General features: G+C 44.5%; 1 protein-coding gene and 1 long non-coding RNA gene across 2 annotated transcripts; both read right to left on the bottom strand.

Annotated features, from left to right (window-relative positions):
* Positions 1 to 2533: 2533 nt before the first annotated feature.
* Positions 2534 to 10537, bottom strand: prdm1a (PR domain containing 1a, with ZNF domain). The gene is made up of 7 exons (XM_049729335.2): positions 10198 to 10537; positions 8134 to 8454; positions 7538 to 7657; positions 6952 to 7204; positions 4873 to 5780; positions 4660 to 4788; positions 2534 to 4585 (listed from the first exon to the last, which is right to left on the bottom strand). Exons 1-7 carry the CDS (start codon positions 10222 to 10224, stop codon positions 4133 to 4135), a joined length of 2211 nt encoding a protein of 736 aa, XP_049585292.1. The 5' UTR covers positions 10225 to 10537; the 3' UTR covers positions 2534 to 4132.
* A 72-nt stretch (positions 10538 to 10609) lies between these two features.
* On the bottom strand, positions 10610 to 20924 carry LOC125974730 (uncharacterized). Its single transcript, XR_011087326.1, has 2 exons — positions 17959 to 20924; positions 10610 to 11922 (listed from the first exon to the last, which is right to left on the bottom strand). It is a non-coding gene; the product is annotated as an uncharacterized lncRNA (long non-coding RNA).
* Between the last annotated feature and the right edge of the window lie 822 nt (positions 20925 to 21746).

The following is a 21746-nucleotide window of genomic DNA, read 5'->3' as shown; positions in this document are numbered from 1 at the left end:
CCGAGCATGATGGGACGGCGGCTTTACGGTGTTGACTCAAGCTCAGCGTGTGTGCATGTGTGTGTTTGTGCATGTGTGTATTTGTGTGTGTGGTAATGAAGTCTTGTGATGAATGAATGTCTGGTCCCAGCTGACACACAGTTTTTTACGGGTCTCTCCTCATCCGAGCCGCCGTCTGACTAGCGTACAGTACTCGTGCACATACCCACGGGCTGCCTGACGAATTGCAATGGAACGTCCATTTTACAACACCAGTAGTATTTAGTAGAAAATGGCAGACATCTGAAACATCCTGACGGGCCGAGATTCTTCTTGAGAAACAACTGCGGAATTGTTTCGTTGGCGCGTCCGGTTCTGGGTTTGAATTTTGGCTCGGGTTCTTGTGTGCGGAGCTTGCATGATGCCCCCGTGAATCCCATTTGTTTTTTGTACTGATATATTTGCATAATTTGCCAATTTTTTTCCTAATTATCATTTTTTTCTAAATTTAGTTCTTCCGACGGTTAACCAATATTTTTGGGAACTTTTAATTTATTTTTCTGACATTACTTTTTTTTTTCGGGTCCTGCATGTTTTTTGTCTAATATTTCCAGTTTTAACCATTATTTGTTGTGATCTTTTTTTCTTACTTTGCTATATTTTCCTTAACATTAAATTTTTTTAACACATTTAATTAAGTAGTCATCACATACACACACATAGAGCCTATTAGTGTAGTCAGCTCAACAGTGTTAATTAAGTGTTTGTGTATAACGTGACAAAGTCAATTATGCAGTGCAGACATTCCTTAAGAAACTTCACCACTTTCCCCCTTTGCAATAAAAGCCGCAACATGCCCCACAGACACACACACGTACACACACGGCGTGTTATACGGCAACAAGTGTGAGGCCACGTGCAGCCTTTGCATGAAATGAGCTTTCTGAGATCAAACATGGAAAATCACGCAAGTCGTCTATCTGATTGTGGCTTCAAGTGTCTGGCCGGTCTTGAGATATTCTCAACAATTATAAATCAACAGAAGTGAGCTCAGCATGATGTCATAATTTGTTTTTCTGGAGGGGGGGGCGGGGTTTGTCTAGTTTTGCTCTCCTCGGCCTTTATTTGCTTTACATGATTTTGCTTTTCTAAATTTTGCATTCACCAGACCGAAAAACTGATGCAGAAAACGAAACTTGGCCTGTGCATGCACGTCACGTCATAAACGCTCAAAGCTGTCATTAAAGTGTTGTCAAGAGCTCCAACAAGCGGCTATTACACGAGGAGGAAGATGAGGATGACGATGCGGAGAGGCTAGACGAGCTTTGATGTCCTTTCTTGAAAGTGTCTCACGCTCGAGCACAAGCGGTATTATTAGTAAACACCGTGTGGCGCTCGGGGGCCTTGGGGGAGGTCGTGACTGATGATTGGCTGCTCTCAAACAACTAGTCTTGCTTCCTTACACTGAGTAAGGACGGGATGAGGATGAGGATGATGATTCAGCCTTCATCCTGTCCGTCAGACCTCCGCGACGACTTCCATCGTATTTACCGTAAAAATACCTTGGGGGGGGGGGGGTGAGTAGGCTGGAAATCCCTTTTGCTGGAAAAGTACATGTGTGGACATGATGTGTATAAAAACATTTTTGGACACCAAAAAAAGATATTTAAGAATTTATCCCAAAAGTTATTTTGAGAGTCAATGTAGCTAAGCTAGCTCTGAGTCTGAGTGCTTGCTGACATTTGGAGAACCAGGCCAAAAGTCATCTGGGATACGTTGGGGCGACTCTGTAAGACGAGAGGCGGTTGTCAGGTGAAGTTGCGTATGTCGTCCGGCGGCATGATGAAAGCGCTCGGTCGCGGCAGGCCTCGGGAGGTCCGTGTTCCATTTCCTGCCGGACGCCAGAGCAACATAAACGTTGACGACTTTCTTCTTCCTGCCTCGTCATAAAAAAAAAAAAAGTAAATTGTGAAGACGAGCGACAGCAAATGTGAGCAGTCAGCAAAGCGAGGACAGCTGCTACTTATTATTATTCCCGCTCGACTATTATTAGCTTGTCCGAGACTCACATGTTGCCATGTAGCCTAACAATATGCGTGATACTTTTTTTTTTTTTCAATATTTGTATGTGGAAATAACAATGGTCAAAAGATACTTTTTAATCATAGTTATTTTTAACTCATATTTAGAAACTACTTTTTTCTAGCACATCAAGTTTTTGATGTTTCAGGTTTTAAATCGGACCTTCTTGCGCAATATGGATTATACCATGCGTTGTAATTTGTAGCGATGTTTTAAAAAAATAATAATAATCCAGGGAACCTACAGTTTATGAAAATTTCTAAATATATGACTGTATTAGCATTATATACATATATTAAGACTAATCCGCCCACTGTGGAAAATGTCTAATTTGGCTAATAAAACTCCAATTGAAAAAAATATATATAAATGTGTTTATTCAAATTTCTCAGTGAGAATGTGTTAGTGAAGAAAGTGTACCATTTTTTTTTTTTCTTTTGTTCTTGTAGACTTGAATAACAACATGCCAGGGTTTGGATTAAAAGCAGTGAACATTTATAATAATTCTCATCATAATTTACACATTTGGACATTTTTGCACATAAATAAAACAATCTGTAAACCAACCAGCATGTAAACACAGAGAGAGACACACACACACACACACACACACACTGAGTTTGTGGAGTTAAAGCTCACGAAGAACAGACGAGACACTTTTTGGTCAAGAGGAAGATGAGAAAGTGGGCGGGGCCAGTGCATAAGAAATGTGCTTGAGGGCGGGGCCAGGATTAAACAACGAAAAGTCCCTTGATTTCTTCTTCACATTCTTCCTGCTTTAGGCGTTTGCAGTTTGGAAGTCCAGTCAACTTTGGTTTGGAGTGTCACATACGGACAGTGGTAAGAATACAAGAATATTAAAACGATAAAAAGATTGATTTCTTTCCAAAAAAAAATGTGAACCAAAATGAAAATTTCAAAGAAACAAATTAGAAAAAGAAAAATACATTTTGTATTCATCTTGAAAGGTCAAATTAAAAAAATCACATTTAGAACAAAATTTCAATAAGATTTTAAAAATTGAGAATTTGGAGATAAAAAAACAAAATAATTTAAAAAATACAAAGAAAAAAACAAAAAGAACACGATAAAACTCAAAATGAACAAATATGAAAATAAAAAAAATTAAAATAGAATTGCTAAAAAATAGCCAAACAAAAATTTTCAAACAAAAATAAGATTAAAGTTAGTATTAAAATTTTTTAAATGAAATTCACGTTTAAAAAAATCCCTTCTTATAGTTCTGCAGTTTGGAAGTCCCGTCAACTTTGGTTTGGAGTGTCACAAATCGTATTCATTAAATTTAAAAAACATTTTTGTAACGTAAAATTTAAGTGAAATGTGAATATTACAAATATGAAATGGAAACAACCCATAACAAACATAAAACTTAAAAGCAACACAATGTGAGAGGACGTCTTGTATTTGGAAGTCTGGTCAACTTTGGTTCTGAGTGTCACGTCCGTCTTACTGAAAATGTCCTCACAAGTAAAATAAGTAAAATGAAATACCCTAAGATTCATATGAAGAATACAATAAATAAAATAAAATCCAAATCCCTTCTTCACATTCTTCCTGCTTTTTGCATTCCGGAAGTCCATGCAGTCAACTTTGGTTTGGAGTGTCACATCCACATCACTGACAGTGTCATCGTTATCAAAAACACAAACAAAACAAAATGACAAAACAGGTGCTACATGTTGCCAAGCTGCGCTCCACTTCCGTTTCTTCTTCTTCAAGTAGCCGAAGAGTAAATAAATAGACAAAAGTTTGTGTCTTCAGCCTTTCCCTTGACACACACGCACTCTCACACGCACGTTCACATGCACTCTGAGGTAACTGTTGCGACGCACACACTCGCCCTTTGTTCCTGTCGTTTAAATTAAGTAGTAAAGGGACACAGTCAAATTGTGGAATCATTCTTGTAAACCCTGAAGAATGTTCTGGAAACATCATCACCAGCTAATAAATTAAAGTGTGGAAATGGGGACCTTAGTAGGGTGATTGTCAAATTTGAGCCCTGAGTAGCAAGTCCCTGAAGTTGGTCCCCCTCCCTCCCTCCCTCCCTCCCTCAAGGGTCCGCCTCCTGCTTGACGGCAAGTTCGCACCGCACCTTAATAACCGAGGTCTGGCGCCACGCCGTTCCCAGAACCTGCTTCTCTAGGATGGCGTCCAACTCGGCTCCGCCTCGGAGCCTCTCCAGTTGCTCGGCGTGCTCGCTCATATCGAAGCGTTCGATTTCCTCGTTGGCGCGTTGGACCTCGTCTGCGGCGGCGGGGTGGGGGGCGTTGACTGGGCAGTAGCCCTTGAGGTGGAGGCGCAGGCTGCACAGGTGGATGTAGTGACGGTGGCACTGCGGGCACTTGTGTGGGCGCTCACGGGAATGCAGGCGCTTGTGGAGCTTGAGGTGCACAAACTGCGTGAACTTGGCCGGACACAGCTTGCAGTGGTACGGCTTCTCGCCCGAGTGGAGGCGCAGGTGTGTCTTCAGGTTGCTGGTGCTGCTGAAGCGCTTGTGGCACACCTGACACACAAACAGATATAAGCCCCCCTGATATAAGGCTCGCCCTCACCCCCAAATGCTGCCGAAAGCCTCACCTGGCACTCGTGCGGCTTCTCTCCTGTGTGGACCAGGTAGTGTTTCTGCAGGTGGGCCAGCTGCGTGAAGCCCTTGTTGCATGTCTGACACTTGAACGGTCGCTCGCCACTGTGGACGCGGAGATGGACCTGCGCGAAAGTAAAGCGGTGGTCAGATAATCCTTTCTGAGAATAGTGACCATCCTGAGAGTCATTGGACATTGGGGTCCTTACCTTGAGATTGGAAAGCTGTCCAAAGGTCTTGGTACAGACGTTGCATTCATATTTGATCTTCCCATTGTGCTTCTGGAGTGGGTAGGGCAACGCCTTGTAGCCGGCTGAGCCGACACCCCGCTTCACCTTCACCAGGTTCACTGCTTCCTCATCTGAGTCGCACATCTTGACGGGCGACCGCTCGCTGGGTACCCCTGCGGTGGGGGATCCGGTGGACGGGGAGTGGTGCCCGGCGTAAGGACGATGCACTGCTGCCTTGTCCTTAAGGGATGCGGTGGCTGAGAAGGCGCTAGTGGGCGCTGGTAGGATGAAGTCCCGTGGGGGGTGGGCGGCCTCTGACATCACAAAGCGACGCCCGGCTGCATCCGAGGGCAGGAGGGGAACATGGGGCGGTAGATAAAGCGGGTATATCCTGGGGTAGACGCCGCCCCCGGGTATTGGGTAGTGATGTGGCAGGAGGTAGCGAGAGTAGGACGCCCCTGGGGGGTAGAAAGGCGATAGCGGAGCGGCGGGTAACGGCGAGTAGTTGTGGTATGACCCGAGTCCACCCGGGTAGAAGGGTGCAGACGGGCTTCCCTGGGGGCTGCTCTCCGGGCTGCTCCTCGCCGACGGGCTGGGTGTGGCTGACGATTGGTCGCCGGGGGAACGGGGGTAACCCAGAGTGCCCACCTTGAGGAAGTCCTCCGGGTGCCCCCTAAGGGCTGGGTAGAGGGCGCGCGGGTACAAGGGACGCTCTGGGCTGTAGGCGCAACGTGGGCGTGTGGGCACTGGGCAGCTGGGCTCACTTTTGGGGACGTCCCGTAGTATGGAAAGGACACTGTGCTCTCGCTTGGGGGGCTGAGGGGTGACGGTGTGGGGAGGCGAGGGGTCCGACGCCTGATGCTGCTTCACCTCCAACAGTGACTGCTCTGCAAGGACAGGAAAAGTCAAATCAATAGAGGTCTTGACGGATGTTTACTTTTGGGGAGATAAACGTGCATTAGCGTTCTCAAAGTGACACGCGCTTGACGGACGAGGTGAGGATCCGGACAGGAAGTTAGGGGTGTATATGTGTGTGTATGTGTTACACTTTTTGTTACCAGCGAATGAGGTAAACACACTAAGGTGCGAGCAGACAAAAAACACTTTACCGCCGCTTTGTATTAGCGTTACTGCTGAACTTTATTAGCTTTGTACAAGTTAAAACTGCTCGACATTAGCTAACACTGGTTTTACACTGTTTTACTGCTGTTTTCTTCTTTATAAAAACTTATATTAGCTAATGGGGCTTCACTGCTCCTTTTTATTAACTTACAATGCTTTACTTTGGCTAACGTTGCTTTAACGCCGCCGTATATGCGCTAGCACTTTGTTAGCGAACACTGCTTTTACTGATGCTTTCTATTAGCTAAGGCTGCTCTCTCTCTCTGTCACACACATTCTGGTGAGATGAAAGCAAGGATTAGCAGCCCAAACTCTTAAAAGCTAAGACATGTCATCTCTCTGCTAAATGGCCGCCATCTATTATGTGTGATACAATGTGTGTTACCCCCGAACACACACACACACACACGAGTGAGTGAATGAGTAGTAAGGCGTCGGTGAGTAAACATGGAGGTTATCAGTTAGCCTTCCTCCTCATCCTCCTCACAGACCTAAACAAACATGGCCGCCATCTTAGAGATTTCAATCTGTCAGCAGCTCAGACAGGAAGTTCAAGAGAAGGGGAAAGGTGGGGAGGGCGCAATGAGGGCCTGGGGGGGGGGTCCCTTCTGTTCTTTTTAAGTGACACACACACAAAGCTGGATGGTGTGTTTAAGTACTAACTACAAAGACGCTAAGAGGAGAAAGTGCCATCTAACACATACACACACTTGTACATATGTGTGTGACAAATGGCTACTTTGGGGTCATTAACTTGCCCCAAAATGCTGCTTTTTAATAGCTTAGACTATCTTATGCTGTTTTTATTTTGACGTTTTTTCTTTCCTGACAGTTTAGTTAATGCTACATTAAGGTTGGTTAATATCAGCTAAAACTGCTAGCTAAGGCTATGTGTATATTTTAAGTTGTGAGCCAATCACACGCTACTTTACTTACTGAGCTTCTGCATCATGAGTTCCCCGGATGGCGGGTAGTGTAGTCTGCGAGCGTAGTCGAGGCAGTACCACACCAGGAGCTCTGCGCCGGCCGGCACGGGCCTGACAGTGTAGAAGTAAACGTCCAGGCCGTTCTGGCAAGCCGCCACATTCTGCTCGGCCGCCGAGTGGGCCGGGTTGACGTAGCGCATCCAGTTGGAGCGAGACTCGTCTAGCCCGTCCACAAAATGGTGGAAGTCGCCATCGGCGTATATCTGAAGGCACAAACAAAAACACAACTTTACATTTAGTTTGACCGCTTTTACTGTGTTTTGCGTCAATTGTCCACAAAATGGTGGAAGTAGCAACACGCTTAGCATCATGACACACGAAGAGCGGGAATGGGGGGGGGGTACTTCCTGGAAGTGACAAAGTGGGTCAGCCCATCACTGTTGCGGACTTACGGGAAGCTTCCTGTGACATCACTTCTTCCCCCTCTCGCTTTCTCACACAAGCCGGAGTTACTTACACTTCCTGTGACAAAGGCAGCGGCGGTGATGTCACAGGAAGTGGTCCCCCCCAGAGTCCCTTCACACACATGCACTCACCCGCCAGAAGTACTTGCGGTTGGCGTCCTTGGGCACGCTGTCGCTCGTGTAGATTTGCCCTACCAAGGGTCCGAAGCGGGTCCCCTTGGGGATGTATTCTCGGCTGCACACGCCTACAACCTGAACCCAAAGTACTTTTAGTCGAGTGACCAAATAAAAGGAAACAAGTCTAATTCGTGATCTGTTCTTCAATGTCATGAAATAGATTACAATTTGACTATTAGCCCGGATATCTATTCACCACGGTCATGACGGTTTTAACGCAATCATTCCAATCGGCCGGACTTTCACTTCTTGTTTGCTATCACTTCTCAGCTTCCTGCGGATAACAAACACCCTGATGAAATAATCTATACGGTCACACTTTTTGACTGCGAGGGGGATGTCAATTTACGCAATCGAGATAACTTCTGTTATTGGCAAAAAAGTCTTGTGAAGGAGATGTATTTTTTCAAATCATAGTGGTTGAGGTTTGAACGGCTCCCTCTATTGGCGGAAGGAAGTATTGTAGCTAGCCTGACTCCTTCCATTAATGCTTTTTTATTAGCTAGCGCTACTTTGCAAGGTTGCTTTACATGTGTGCGCTGGTGTCTTACCTCTTTTCCGTCCGCTGCGTGTTTGAACATGAGGTTCCGGGGCAGCGAGGCTTGTGCCCTGATGCTAGTACTTTTAGCGACGTTAGGGTCCGCCTCCGGCCCCGCCTCCCACATGGTATCCTTGACGATGTACGTGCACTTCTCCTCAAACTCGGCCTCGGTCCAGCGAGTCATGTCGGCCTGGTCGGCTGTATTTGCCGTGTCCATGTCTGTGTCTGGCTGGACGCCGTCTGAGGCCATCTTGGCGGCGTGGTGGGCGTCGTCCTGCTCCATGGTGTGCACCCCCTCACTGGTCAACATGGCCGAGCTTTGAGAGGTCGCCTGGGAAATACACAAGGTTTCGTTTTACGATGACGAATAGCAAATAAATCATCCATTTTAAGACTGACAAAATAATAAATACATCTGTAGTTCTCTTTGAAAGAAATAACAATGAGTGATGATTTTTTTGGGCCGATGACGACAATGCAGTAGATGACTTTCAAGTGAGTCAGACACGTGAAGAAGACGGAGGAAGTAAGGAAGTCAAGAGCAAAGGAAGTGCCTGTGACGGAGTCGGACTAAATTTGGAAGGCCAGCAATTCAGTAGCGGCGGTGGGAGCACAAACAACACACGCACACACAAAAACGAAATCAAAGTCAATCTGTGTTTTACCTCATTTTTCTCAAAGAACTCAAAATGGGTAACAAATATCAAATACGTCAACGTTAAACAAAATATGACATATTGCTTCAGCCCAAGATGCAAAAAAAGCAAAATAAGAAAATGACATTCAAAAAAACTCCATTTGAATGTCAAAATGGCTTTATCAAGCTGGAATGCACACACAATATACCAAATTTAATAAAAAAATATTCCAGGGTTATTTTAAAGTCAATTTATGAATGAGTTCTGAATTCATTCTTGCGTGTGTGAAAGTTTTAATGACTTAATGGGATGCTAAAATTAATCAAGCTGCTCTATTTGAAGTGACTTGACTTAAAAACATTCATATTCAAACCTTAATCACACGAAAGTTTCCTTTTTTCTACTTCCTATTTTTGTCTTGTAAGAGTGCACACTTTTGTCTTTGCACAAAATCCTACACAAAGGATTTCATAAAATATTAGGCCGCTAAATTCGAAACTTCAAAATACTAAATTAGGCCATTTCCCTCAAATGTTGAGCTGTTTTAAAATATTGTAACAAATTCACAGTGTCTAACACTAAAGTTAGCTCATCCTCTATTTCAGCAGTCCTCAATAATGCATTAGTTGTATATTCAAAAGTCCATTTTAAAGATTAAAAAGCAAACCTTTTCTTTACTTGCTAATTTTGTTCTAAGCCAAAAGTAAGCAGTGTTGAACTTCAAAAAAATACTCAAGTACACTCTGTGAATAAAAAAACTTTTAAACACAGCAAAAAGTCACATTAAAGTCTTGAAACTAAATATTCTTTTTTTTCTTGCCATTATTGTGTATTTTCTCAGCAGTTCACACAAATTTTCCTACAAGTTAAAAAAGCTGACACAAAGCGTAAAATAAGACAAAACTTTTTAGGCTTCCTGAATCTAATTTTGTGTACTTTTACATCTTTATAAATTTTTCTTGTCCACAAATAATAAATTACCTCTTGAATTTTAAATTAGGGAAAAGTCAAATGCAAGTGTAAAACACTTTTTGGGGGCAGTCATTTTTTGAAGCAAAAACCCACATTTAATTAACTTTTTCTTCCCACATGTAATATTACAATTTTACACTTTATGCTTATCCATAACTCATAATTCATATAAACCTTTAAAGCATGTTTCACTTCAAACATCCAAACACGAAATATTCATTTTTGAATTCCCAATTTCCTCAGCAGTGAACACACATTTCTTGTCCAAAAAATTATTAAAATCCAATTCAAGCCTTAAAAACTCTCAAGTAGACTTCTGATCCAGAAACAAAAGTCCAATTCAATTCTTAAACTTATTCATTCTTATTTTTACGCATTTTGCTCCACGCCAAGAATAAAACATGCGCAAAACTCCAACCGTAAAAAAGCGCTGCAATGTTCAAAAGTTAAAAAAAAGTATTCACCGTATAGTTTTGGTCCCATCCACACATAAGGACGTCTGGTCCGGGCCTCTCAGTCCGTGCGAGTGTGTGGCGTGGCGTGGCGTGGGGGGGACAGGTGCACGCCGTCCTCTCGTAGCTTTGGTACTCCGCGCTCGTTCTCGCGAGTGTGTGTGCGTGCGTGCGTTTGTGCACGCGTGTGTGTGTTGCCGTCGGCGCGCCGCCTTGGAGTGTGCGAGACAAGGCGAGAGACTCCTGCTATGTTGCGAAGAGGGCCGGCTCGCCTGCGCGGGGCCACGCCTCCTCAGAGGCATGACCACGCCTCCTAAATATTGGGCCACGCCCCCTCGATTTTGGGTCACGCCCCCTGGTGCACAAAACATGTAAACATGTAAATGAGTCGTTTGCGAGGATGTTAAATGTAATTTTAGAAGAGTTTATTTTTTATTTTTTATTTTTATTAATCTATCCTTGCTTTTTATGTAAAGTAGTGATTTGGGGGTTTTAATTTAAGTGATTGTTTCACGTTTAATTTTTTCTAATTTACTGCATCAGTCCGCCCTTTTTATTATTTTTTCCTGATTTTATCACTTTTAAATTTCTGTCATTTTTTATTGTAATTTATTCTTTATTTGCTAGCATGTCTTTATTAGTTTTCCGTTGTTTTATTTATTAGTTATTATTTATTGTGTTATATTATCTTGTTGATTTTATGTCATGAGTTTACAATTGCTAATTTTTATTTGATTATTTTATTTTTTATTTGACTTTGTGTCTGTTTTCAAGTCCTCTTCAAAAAGATGAGCAACTAGTGTGTGTTAGGGAAGCGTTGAGTCACACACACTGTCACAGGAAGTCCCTTTCTTCCCGAGGAAAGCTCACGCACGCGTACACGCATGTTAAAACACGCACACACACTCATACACCGTTTTAGAGGCTGCCTGTAGGGGGCAGCACTGGTCCTCAGCGCTTGTCTTTCTTCCACATCATGCATAGTCTCACTTTATTTTGCATGTTTCATTGCGTGAGTGGTAGGTTGACTTCATCTCCTGCACTTTCTCCACTTTTTTCTATAATAGCGTTCGCCAAAATGCTCTCGTGTTGTGTTATATGGATTCAAAAGAAGTTATTTGACCCCCAAAAATGCATGTGTGAAAATGACATTACTCCATAAATGTCCCTTTAAAAAATACATCAATATAATTTGAGATCATCATCAAAGTTTGAAAGAAAATTAACATTTGATTATTTTTCTTACATCCTTGCCGTCATCCAGAATATTTTGATGATGAAAATGAGGATCATTTCAAACACCACATAAAAATGCACCAAAAATAATTCATTCATGCTTCTACATTAAAGTTTTATTTAAAAAGTCAACCCTAAACCTTTTTCCATCATTCATTCCGCACAACACATGCTCCCAAACACACACAATGTTCATGTTCCTCCTCAAAGCAGATGACACATGAACGCATGAACATGCCATGCACATGGAAAATCAGCATGCAAAATAGAAACGGAAATGGAAACCAGAACTCGCCCCAAAAAATAGAAAGGACACACTCATGCAAAAGAGTAAAAATAAAAACTAATGCGTGTGATGAAACGGGGCCATGAGAAGAAGAAAACAATTATAACAAAAAAAGAAGAAGACATAGTCAAGCTCTTCTTCCTCCTCCTCTTCCTCTCCTTCCTCCCTGGCTGGTGACAGAGGGTCTGACCACATCAATGGCTGCCTACTGCTTCCTGCCCCAACACACACACACACACACACACACACACACACTTACAGATGTGTCCACAGCTGTCAGCCAGCAGGCCGCTAGCATGTTGGCTAATGCTAACATATACCCAAACTGTATGTACAGTCATCCCTCGGTTCAATTTCTGTGACGTCACCATATCGAACGTGGCTAATGTTTTAGCCTTTAGCTATCACATGCTAACACGCGCATCATCCATCCGTTAACTGTAAATAATAATTCTGCAAATCACCAAAGTGTATTGAACAGAAATAATACCAAAAGAAGTGAATTGGCGCATTAGGAGGGTGAGGGGTCGGGTAGCTGGGGGGCACACAAACAACCCCCAAAAAGTTTATTTTTGTTTGAGATGCATGCCTGCAGGATATGTTGAGAGAAGCCGTGTATATTCTACATTTGGCCAAATAAGGACTAAAACTAAATTACAAACTAAAAACGATTATAAAATAAAGCAAAACTTGTCCAAAAAAAAACACTTAAATTAAATAATTTCCACAAGAATACCAATAATATCGTAATTTAAAAAAAAAAAGCAAAGGGACGAGTGAGAGAGAGCGAAAGCCATAGCGCAACTTTCGTCCTCTCGTCTCCTTTCACCCCCCACCGACTGCGCCCCCTCCCTCCCCCCCCCCCCCCCTTTCAGGTGATCTGCTGAGTCCCAAACATGTTAATTGCAGCCCAGAGGCCATTTGATGCCACGCCAAATCACTGCGAAGGCTCAGCCATTGTCCAACTCTTCCTTTGTGTATTTGTGCGTGAGCGAGGGGCAAATTCACTTGGTGCGCGCCGGACCCTCCGAGTGTGTGGATACAAGGAGTTAATCCCTCAATGGAGAAGCCATTAGAGAGAATTAAGCAGGTTAGAGCGACCATGATCCCCCTCTCAGCCTCGTGGCGAGCGCCCGACTCGAGACTTCCCGAAAACCAATGGCGTTGTGGAGATTGGGGGGGGGGGGGGGGGGGTTAGGCTACTACCCCCTCTTCTTAATCTGGCCAATCCACCCAACAGATGGCACAAACTTGAGCAAAACTCAGAGCAGACACAAACAGGCCCCCACCACCTCACTGATTCAAGTCCCCAATTAGGTCTCGAGCTAATCGGCGTCCTCAGCACGCAACAACCACACACACACACGCACTTCGTTAAAAAGCAACACTTCCTGTGCGAGGGTCAAATCAGGTGATTTGTCCACCGTCGACATAATAATGTTAGCAATAGCTGAAAAACACGCTAAAATACATTGTTGAAAGATAATAAACTTATCAGGGTGACTAACACCTAAGCCAACCATGTTCTGTTAACAAAACACGTTAGCCGTTAGCTTACAAGCATGCTAATGAGTCTCTTAATCATATAGCTTGCGAACACGCCGTTGTTAGCCATTAGCTGTCAAGATTTTCGGAGAAGTCGGAAATCATTTACTGAATCTCTGCAGTTGAGTGAAACCTTTTACACGATGGCCCTTTTGAACCAAAACCAGATTAGAACCAGAGCGCGACATATGACGTCAATGATTTCCTGGAGCTAATATTCCATTAGGGTTTTTTTGGCCATGGTCGTGCAACCCGATCATCACAACTGTCATCGCTGCGTCACACGTGCGCGCCCGTGGACAGATCCCAACAAGGAAACGCCAACGCTGCTCTCTCCACACTTAAGCGCAGACAAAACAGACACTTCCCACACACACACCGCAAGCACGTAAACATGTTCCAGTAAATAACCTGCGGTGACTCATTGCACACACTGACACACACATTTTTTTGTGCATTTATATTGGGTGTCAATTATAAACAGATTTGTCGCTATCAAATCTAAAAATATCGAAACTGATGAAAGTCAACGTTCACACGTTCGTGTGGCGATGTGCCTTTAAGAGGCGTGGCCTCCTGAGTGACATTGTAACTCGAATTTCGGGCTCGCAACACAAAGCGAATCAATCATCTTTGTGGGCGTGGCTATTGTTGTACGTTTATGACACCCTACTCGAATAGATCATTTTTTTTGTGTATTTATAATATTCCGATTTGTCTTTCATAATTATTCCTCCTTGTCACTTTATTTACGTTGCTTGTGTTCCGCCGCATTAAGTGCTCTTCCTGTGTGTGTGTGCGCAGATTGAGTGAGTGGTCATTAGGAGGTTAAATGGGGCCCGTTGTCCAGGCGGCGTGCTGATTAGGCTCGGATGGGGTCGGGGCTGCCGGGCACCTGCCACAATGGGCGCGGGTCTCATCCATCAGCGCTGACCCCCCGGCCATTGCGGTTGATCCCGCCCCGGACAGCGTGCACGGCCTCGAGATGGGTTTGGGGGGACGTGGGGGGGCTCCTTCACCCACCCAGGAACTGACCAGTACGCTTAATAACCTTCAACACCAGTAGAACCCCTCCCCACTTGGCGCCAGGATTAGCCACACTGGCCTCTCCTTGTTTGGTGACCCCGACAAATGACCCAAATTGGGTTCAATATTGCTGTTATTGCTTTCCTCGTTTGGGAGGAGCCCAACAGACAATGACGATCACATGTTGACTCATTCACACTTAAATGCAAGTGAATGAAGACTTCAAATATTGAAGATTCAATTGAACCGCCCAAGAACCTTTATTCCAGCGGTTCAACCAAGGGTCCTCAACCCTACAGGTCCAGAATCAGCATGACCTCGCGACCTGCAGGCCACACTGCCCCTTGGCGCCACTTAGCAGGGTTAAAGAAGAAAATGCTGAGCATGGCAGTTTCCTCGACCTGATTCGAAAATATCACTTTTAAGATGTGCGTTAATAAGATTGAGAACAAAACACATCCATTGTACACTTTTTCACAAGTAGCTACGATGCTAGCTAGCAAGCACGTGAAGAAAATTTACGACACATGGCACAAGCATCATCCCAAACGTGTCGTTGGCATCAAGCCGTGAGCTCCAGACAAAACACACTCGCCAGAAAAATCAATAGCGACATAATCAGAACCCCCCCGCCCCAGCCCCCCCTAAATCCCCACCACCAGCACCCCAAGCTGTTAGCCACAAGCCAGATTAATAAAAACTATTAATAACAAAACATACAAATTAAACATGTGCTCACTATATGACACAGTTGGGACAAAAAACAGTGGGGGGCCCCCGTTTGGGTTGGGGGTGCGTCAAAAACTCGCAGTTATCAGGAGGACAGAAAGACCTTTGAATATGTGTGTGTCAGGGGAATCACACAAAGACACAAACACGCATGTTTGGTATCGCTAACCCGCTGACCTGCTAGCCTTGAAAAGTGAAATGGCTTTACTACTCTTTCACCTTTTTACCCTCAGATTGCTTCATTGTCGCCTCCTCGTCTTTATTACCACTCTGTGTGTGTTTGTGTGTGTGTGTGTGTGTGTGTGTGTAGCACATTACACAACAAGGTTAGTGACTTTCTTCTCCCCAAGGCCAACGCTTATTTTTAGTCCCGAAAGAGAGTCGTACATGCACACACACACACAAACACACCTGCTTGATAACAAAAATGACACAACAGGAGATAACGCACAACAACAACCCAAGAAAGTGTGTGTGTGTTTCTGTGTGCGTGAAGTGGGACACTTGTGAGCACAAAGATATTCGACCTGTGTGTTCATGGAGGACACAAAATACATGGACGGACACACACACTTGTCACATGTTACCGCCCAAGTGTAAATAATCTCTTGTCTGTGAGGCAGCCTGGTAATTCTACTGAACATTAGTTTCGGTGTACTAGTTAGCATTAATTTGATGATTCTTTATAAAATAAAAATAATAAAAAAGCAGACCCTAACACCAGTCTCACCCATCACCATGAAATTGTCCATCAAAACGCAAAACATGGAAAAAGACTTATGCCTAAAATTGAACAGGAAGTCAGCCATTTTGTTTTTAAGAAGCCATTTTAGGGTCATTTTGGAAATTTGAAAAAAACATGACCAGTCTGGGGTTTAAACTGTCCACTGGTGCTAATATGATTATTATTATTATTTTTTTTAAAAGCCACTCACCTGTGAGAACAGACATTTATGGTCAGGTCAAACTTGATTTATTTCATATTTGTTTAGTTCTTTGAAACCAATCCAAGGACCAGACCAGTTGGTTTAGTCCACACCTGATGTAAAAGATTGTGTTGAGATTCAAACAAAAGAACAACAAGAAACGTTTCTTTAAAAAGCATCAAAAAGGTCAACAAACCCTGATGATGTCATCAAACCTATTGTGTTACATTCAAATCTTCCATCAGCTCATAAGCTCCGCCCTGATTGGACGCCCGAATTGGAAATGTCCAACAATCGCGGAGTGGAGTGACGAACATTGTAGCACTGATACACACACACTAACTAAACGTACTGCGGCGCGTGTCGACTGCAGCAGGAAGAACTTTGGCTTCTGTCCTATTCTATTGGCAGTCTTCCAAGCCAGACACACACATACACAGACACAGAAAACCACCCAGCCAGATTGAGGGAAGCCTTTATCTGAGGCTTGGCGCTAAACTGAATGGTCATGTGTGTGTCTGTGTGTGTACGTGGTCAGAGAGAGTGGGCAATAAGGAGGTAAAGTTTAAGCACAATCCAACAGGAGAGAGTAAACACTGATAAATCCCAGCTGTGTGCGTGTTATATATGAATGTGTGTGTGCGTTGTTGCGCACACACCCTCTCCCCATGCACACTAAAACACTTCCGAGCCCCCCCTGAAACCTTTCCATCACATCCATCGTCCCACACACACTTCCACTACTTTGATGAGGTGACTTTGTGCACGTGTGTGTGTGTGCGTAGGGGTTGGGGGGGGGACCCTGATCTGTTTTGCGTAAAGATCAGACGAAGGGGTCTCTTGGGCAAGACGGAAGTGGAAGCCACACAGCTTGAACAAGAGAGAACAACATGCTAACGTAGCCTAGCGTCAAGACATTGCATTTACTAATTCTATTAATAGATCCAATCCCAGATTTGCACCAAATGTTCCTCCCGGGGGGCGTCCCAATACTTTTGTTCGCACATTTGTATGACGTATTCGATAAGGCCAAAAACATGTAAACAAAAGCGAACTTGTTGATTTGTTGTCTTCCTGTACCCCACGCTGGAGGCCTGTCGCCACGGCAACCGGCCTGGTGACACATCGCCGTCTGGCCTGTGGTTTCCTCTCAAGTGGTCAACATTAATGCCCCCTCCTCACACACACAGACACACACATTTTAAAATCTCGCTTACACACACGGTAAAGACATACACGGTTAAAATGAAAACACAGACAGGCAGTATCAAGGTGAATCATTCACACGCACACACATTAACACACACAACAGATGTAAACGCACACAACTCATTCTCACACACACACACACGGAAGTGCACACACATGCGCAAACAGCTGCTTGCAACATGCAGAGGCAGGCAGTCTGCGGAGCACTTCCTCGACACATTTTATTCATTTAGGCTTCATTCAAGCCGACGGAGCACTTTCACTACACACACGCATGCACGCACAGAGCCACAACAACACAATCGCTCAGCAAAACAGATATACATGACCCAGCACACTTGGGACTCACTGACGCTCTGTAAATATTTACAGGAAGTAGACGGGTCCATTGGAGACGGATCGTCCTCCGACCCCTCCCCAAACACACACATTAAGACCCCCGGACGCACACTCACACACACACCCTCATCTCCGGTCTTTCCGATGTACCACCAGGATAGACGGATCAATCATGAACGCACACACATACGCACACACACAGGAGCGGACAAGGCGTTGATGTGGTACCCCTCTGGATGACCCTTCACCTTACCCCTGAGATTCCGGCCAATCACGGGTCACCTTGGCTCGTGACCAAACTGTGAGTTGTTAATGAACAAGTTGCAAGTGAACACGCTTAATTGCACACATACTGTAGGTACGCACATATTGATAAATACAAGTAGACACTCATTGACAGATACACACATACTTGTAAATATGTGCACATGGAGACCATCCATACAAACATTTACACAAATGTACACACATACGCACTTCCGTGACTGCTTCATCACGCTGACCTCACGGCAACCTCCGACGTCAGCTCTGACCTCAGGCTACGCGTCCTCCTCCTCCTTCTCCTCCTCCTCCACCTCTTCTCATCTTCACGAATATGTCTTCCTCTAAAGCCATTGGCTGGACCTGTGAGGCATTAACTTGACTTTGGGCTTTTTTTTGTCCAAATAGTGCCAACAAAGTAAAAACAACAGCACACTCATCTTCCATTATTTTTGGTGGCATGAAAATGATGCCGAGTCCTACAAAAAAAAACAACTGCAAATAATTGTGTCTTGTCTTTGTAGTTTTACGTTGACATCAAAACTGAGACTCATTCCTCCAACCTCGCGCCAACTTGGCGGTCCGACCTGTTCAGTGGCGTCTCCGGAGAGCCCGATGTCCTTTTTTACGAGCGTGTCGAAGCATTCCTCGGCGCTGTCGGACCGGGTGTAACGCGCCGCTAATTAAAGGGCGACGAGGTACAGGAGGCTTTTCCAGCGCTCCTTCATTAACCAGGGCTGCTCATGACACATCAGGCTCGCACAATAAAAAAAATATTAGCCATGGCTCATTTGATGAGTGAGACACAAAACAACATGAGCTTGTTCTTTAGCATTTGATACCCCCCCCTCCCCCAAATTCCTCAATACACACTAGAGAGTCAACACAGGGGAAACCCCCCCGATTGAATCTTAACCACATTTGAGCTTATCAAGCACTTCCGTCAACAGCGGTAGCTGGCACACACAAACAACTTCCCCTTTGGCTTCCTCTTCCTCCTGTCTTGTCATCAGCGCCACGGAGCCCCCACTTTACATTTCCACAGCAGCGGGCCGTTCTTATCTGAACTCTAACCTGTGATGGGCTCAGATAGCAGCCGGGGTTCGCACTCAAACACAGACAGCTCGCGGTATTAGCGTTAGCATCAGCGGCTATTTTTTGTATCCTGGTGGAAATATTTGACTCACTAATGCTCCTAAAATAGTTACAAAAGAAAAAAAAAAACACTGAACTAGGTTCTACCAACTGACAAGAAATCAGGTAGACGTTTATAGCATGACACACGTACCGAAAAAGTCGGCCATTTTGTTTTGAATCTGTTTTGTTGAGCGAATTCAAGGGCTCGTATTCTTTGACAAACTCAACGCAAAATTTTATTTTCCTCTGTCATTTATGAAGCTTGTCTGCGTGAGTGTGTGCGTGTGTGTGTGTGTTGTTATGTGTTAAGCAATACGACAGGTTAAAGGGCGTGAGTGAGTGTGTGTTCATACCTGCAGGGTAATTACAAGCTAAGTGCACGGTCCGGACAAATTACAGAGGATCTCACACACATATATGAACACACACACACACAATAGGAAGTATGTCACCAAAGTCCACAAGAAAGCGATAAGTGTAACACACACACACACACAGTTTAGCGAGTTAATATTTAGTTACTCGTGATCAAAACCAAGACTGATGAGTTTAACGCAATGAAAAGTTGCACACGTGTGTGTATGAGTGATACAAAATCATGTTGACACACACCCGCATACAAACACAAAACACACACACAGCGTTATTAACTCAGTTGAGACGCGAGCGGTCAATCACTGACAAAACACGCGCACACACTTTATGGTGTTGGAACAAGGTGAGCTCTGTTTGCACACACAAACACACACACACGGCGTTTGTGAAACAGAAAGTATCAAGGCCAAGGGCTCGTGTCCTGCTGCACCTTCGAAAAATATGCTAGCAGGTCACGCACACGTGACCATTTATTCAGTACAACTCCGATTTGGGAATCCGTTTACACAAATGCGTGTCTGGAACTTCACTTTGTTGTTGTTACACTTTTGGTGACTCCCTTTTGTCACTGTGTGTGGGTTGTGTGTGGGCAGCTGAGGAGCCAAATTGATTCTAATTGGGAGAACACACAGATTGAGTGCGAGCGCCACCCACCATACACGAGTGCAGGTAATGACACACACACACACACACGGTAGAAATAAGAGCGAGGAGACACCAAGTCTGGCTCCGTATTTAAACTCGCCGTGTTTGTCTTTCTGTTTCACTCGTCTTTATTGCTCTGCTGTTTATCTACAGAAGAGCAGACATGGCCACTCTCATTTAGTAGGATTTAAAAAAAAAAAGTAGCTCGAGTATCTTCAATCAGTGGCCAAAAAGTTCTGAACGTTTACTCAGACAACAGACATTTTTAGAAATTAATCGGACGGCTGTTTATTTATGGATTTTATTAATAAAAACCTTCCAAATAAAAGAAACATGCTAGCTAGTGAGCTCCGCTAGCTAGCAAGCTAATGGAGTTGAGTTCAGAGTGAGAGTGACAAAAGAGGTGCGAGCTTTTTAATGACACCTCTCACACATAGAGGAATGCGGGGAGTGGTGTGTACGTGTGTGTGCGTGTGTGTGTGTGTTTGTATATATATATAAACACTGTACATTCATGTATGCGTGCGGTTTTGTTAGCGCGCGTGGCCGGGCGGCGACCCGGCCGTGACCTTGCGGCTCTGTGTCGTCCATATGAATGCTTTCAAGCTTCTTTGTTGCTATGTGTGTATTTGCGTGTGTGTGTGTTTGTGAAATTCAAGGCGTTTGAGTGATCCCGAGCGACCGCTCATCACCGAGTTCACCTGTCGCGCGGCATGAAGCCCAAAGCAAGCAGGGTGGCAGCTGAAGGGGTCAAAGTGCGTCGCAGAGTGTGCGTGTGTTTATGCATGTGCGTGTTTGTGTCATCTATTGTTATTTTTTCTCCTCTTTTCGAGACCTATAGCCCGCGTTGGGTAACTCGAGCCTTTTTATAGGTGCTCTTTTGCCACACACACACACGCACACACAGACACACACACTGCTGTGTTACATAGCAGTGAAAGCTGCTGCTGTCCATCCTTAACCCCTTCCCCCTTTCCCTTGATCAGCCACACGATAGATCAGCTTTCACAAACACACACAACACACACAACACACACACACACACATCCATCCATCCATCCATCCATCCATCCATCCATCCATCCATCCATCTATCCATCCATCCATCCACTCACTTCTGACTTTCCGTCACTTTTTCTTGCTTCACAGACACACAAACGCACATCCCGATTGTGTGTGTGTGTACGTGTGTGTAACCCTTGTCTGGGCCTCTATTCTTGTCCTGTGGCAGGGTTCAAAGGTGACAGCATTTACAAGCTGCAACTGAATACACAAGTCAAGGTGAAGTGGGGTGAGGGGGGGGGGTCGCGGTGCTTCTGATGTGTCTCGATTTATTTGAGTGAAATTGTGCCGTCATATGTGTGTAGCATTGTGTGGAAATGAATGTGCATGTCAAATCATACGTGTGAGTTTCTAGAAATGTAAACACACACTTGCGATGGGCTCATCCTGGCCACGCTCCGGATCGATTCCCAGGGTGTGTGTGTTTGGTTGAGGTTAAATATCGGAAACGTGAACGAGTGTGCATGTTTGATGTCAACTGACCGATCCAAATTTGTGCTTTTGTGTCAGTGTGTGTGTGTGCACATGTGTGTTTAAGTGACACATTACAACCTCATTAACACTTCATTTCTCCGGCACAGCGGCGGTCTGCCACAGCTTGCTTGTCATAATGTGTGTGTGTTTTTCTGGTTCCTTTTGTTCGCTTTGTGCTTATAACGGACCGCGTATCTATTTCGTCCTGATCTTAAAACTAAAATCCTGTCTACTTGTTTTTACGGTGTAAGTGCCAGTCTGCAAATAAATTGAATCGCCCATCGAAAACATCTCGCCTGTTTATTGAGGGA

This window comes from Syngnathus scovelli, chromosome 9, assembly GCF_024217435.2.
Source record: "Syngnathus scovelli strain Florida chromosome 9, RoL_Ssco_1.2, whole genome shotgun sequence".
Classification (NCBI taxonomy): Eukaryota; Metazoa; Chordata; class Actinopteri; order Syngnathiformes; family Syngnathidae; genus Syngnathus; species Syngnathus scovelli.
The sequence above is the reverse complement of the archived record's forward strand: the minus strand, read 5'-3'. Positions and strand labels throughout refer to the sequence as shown.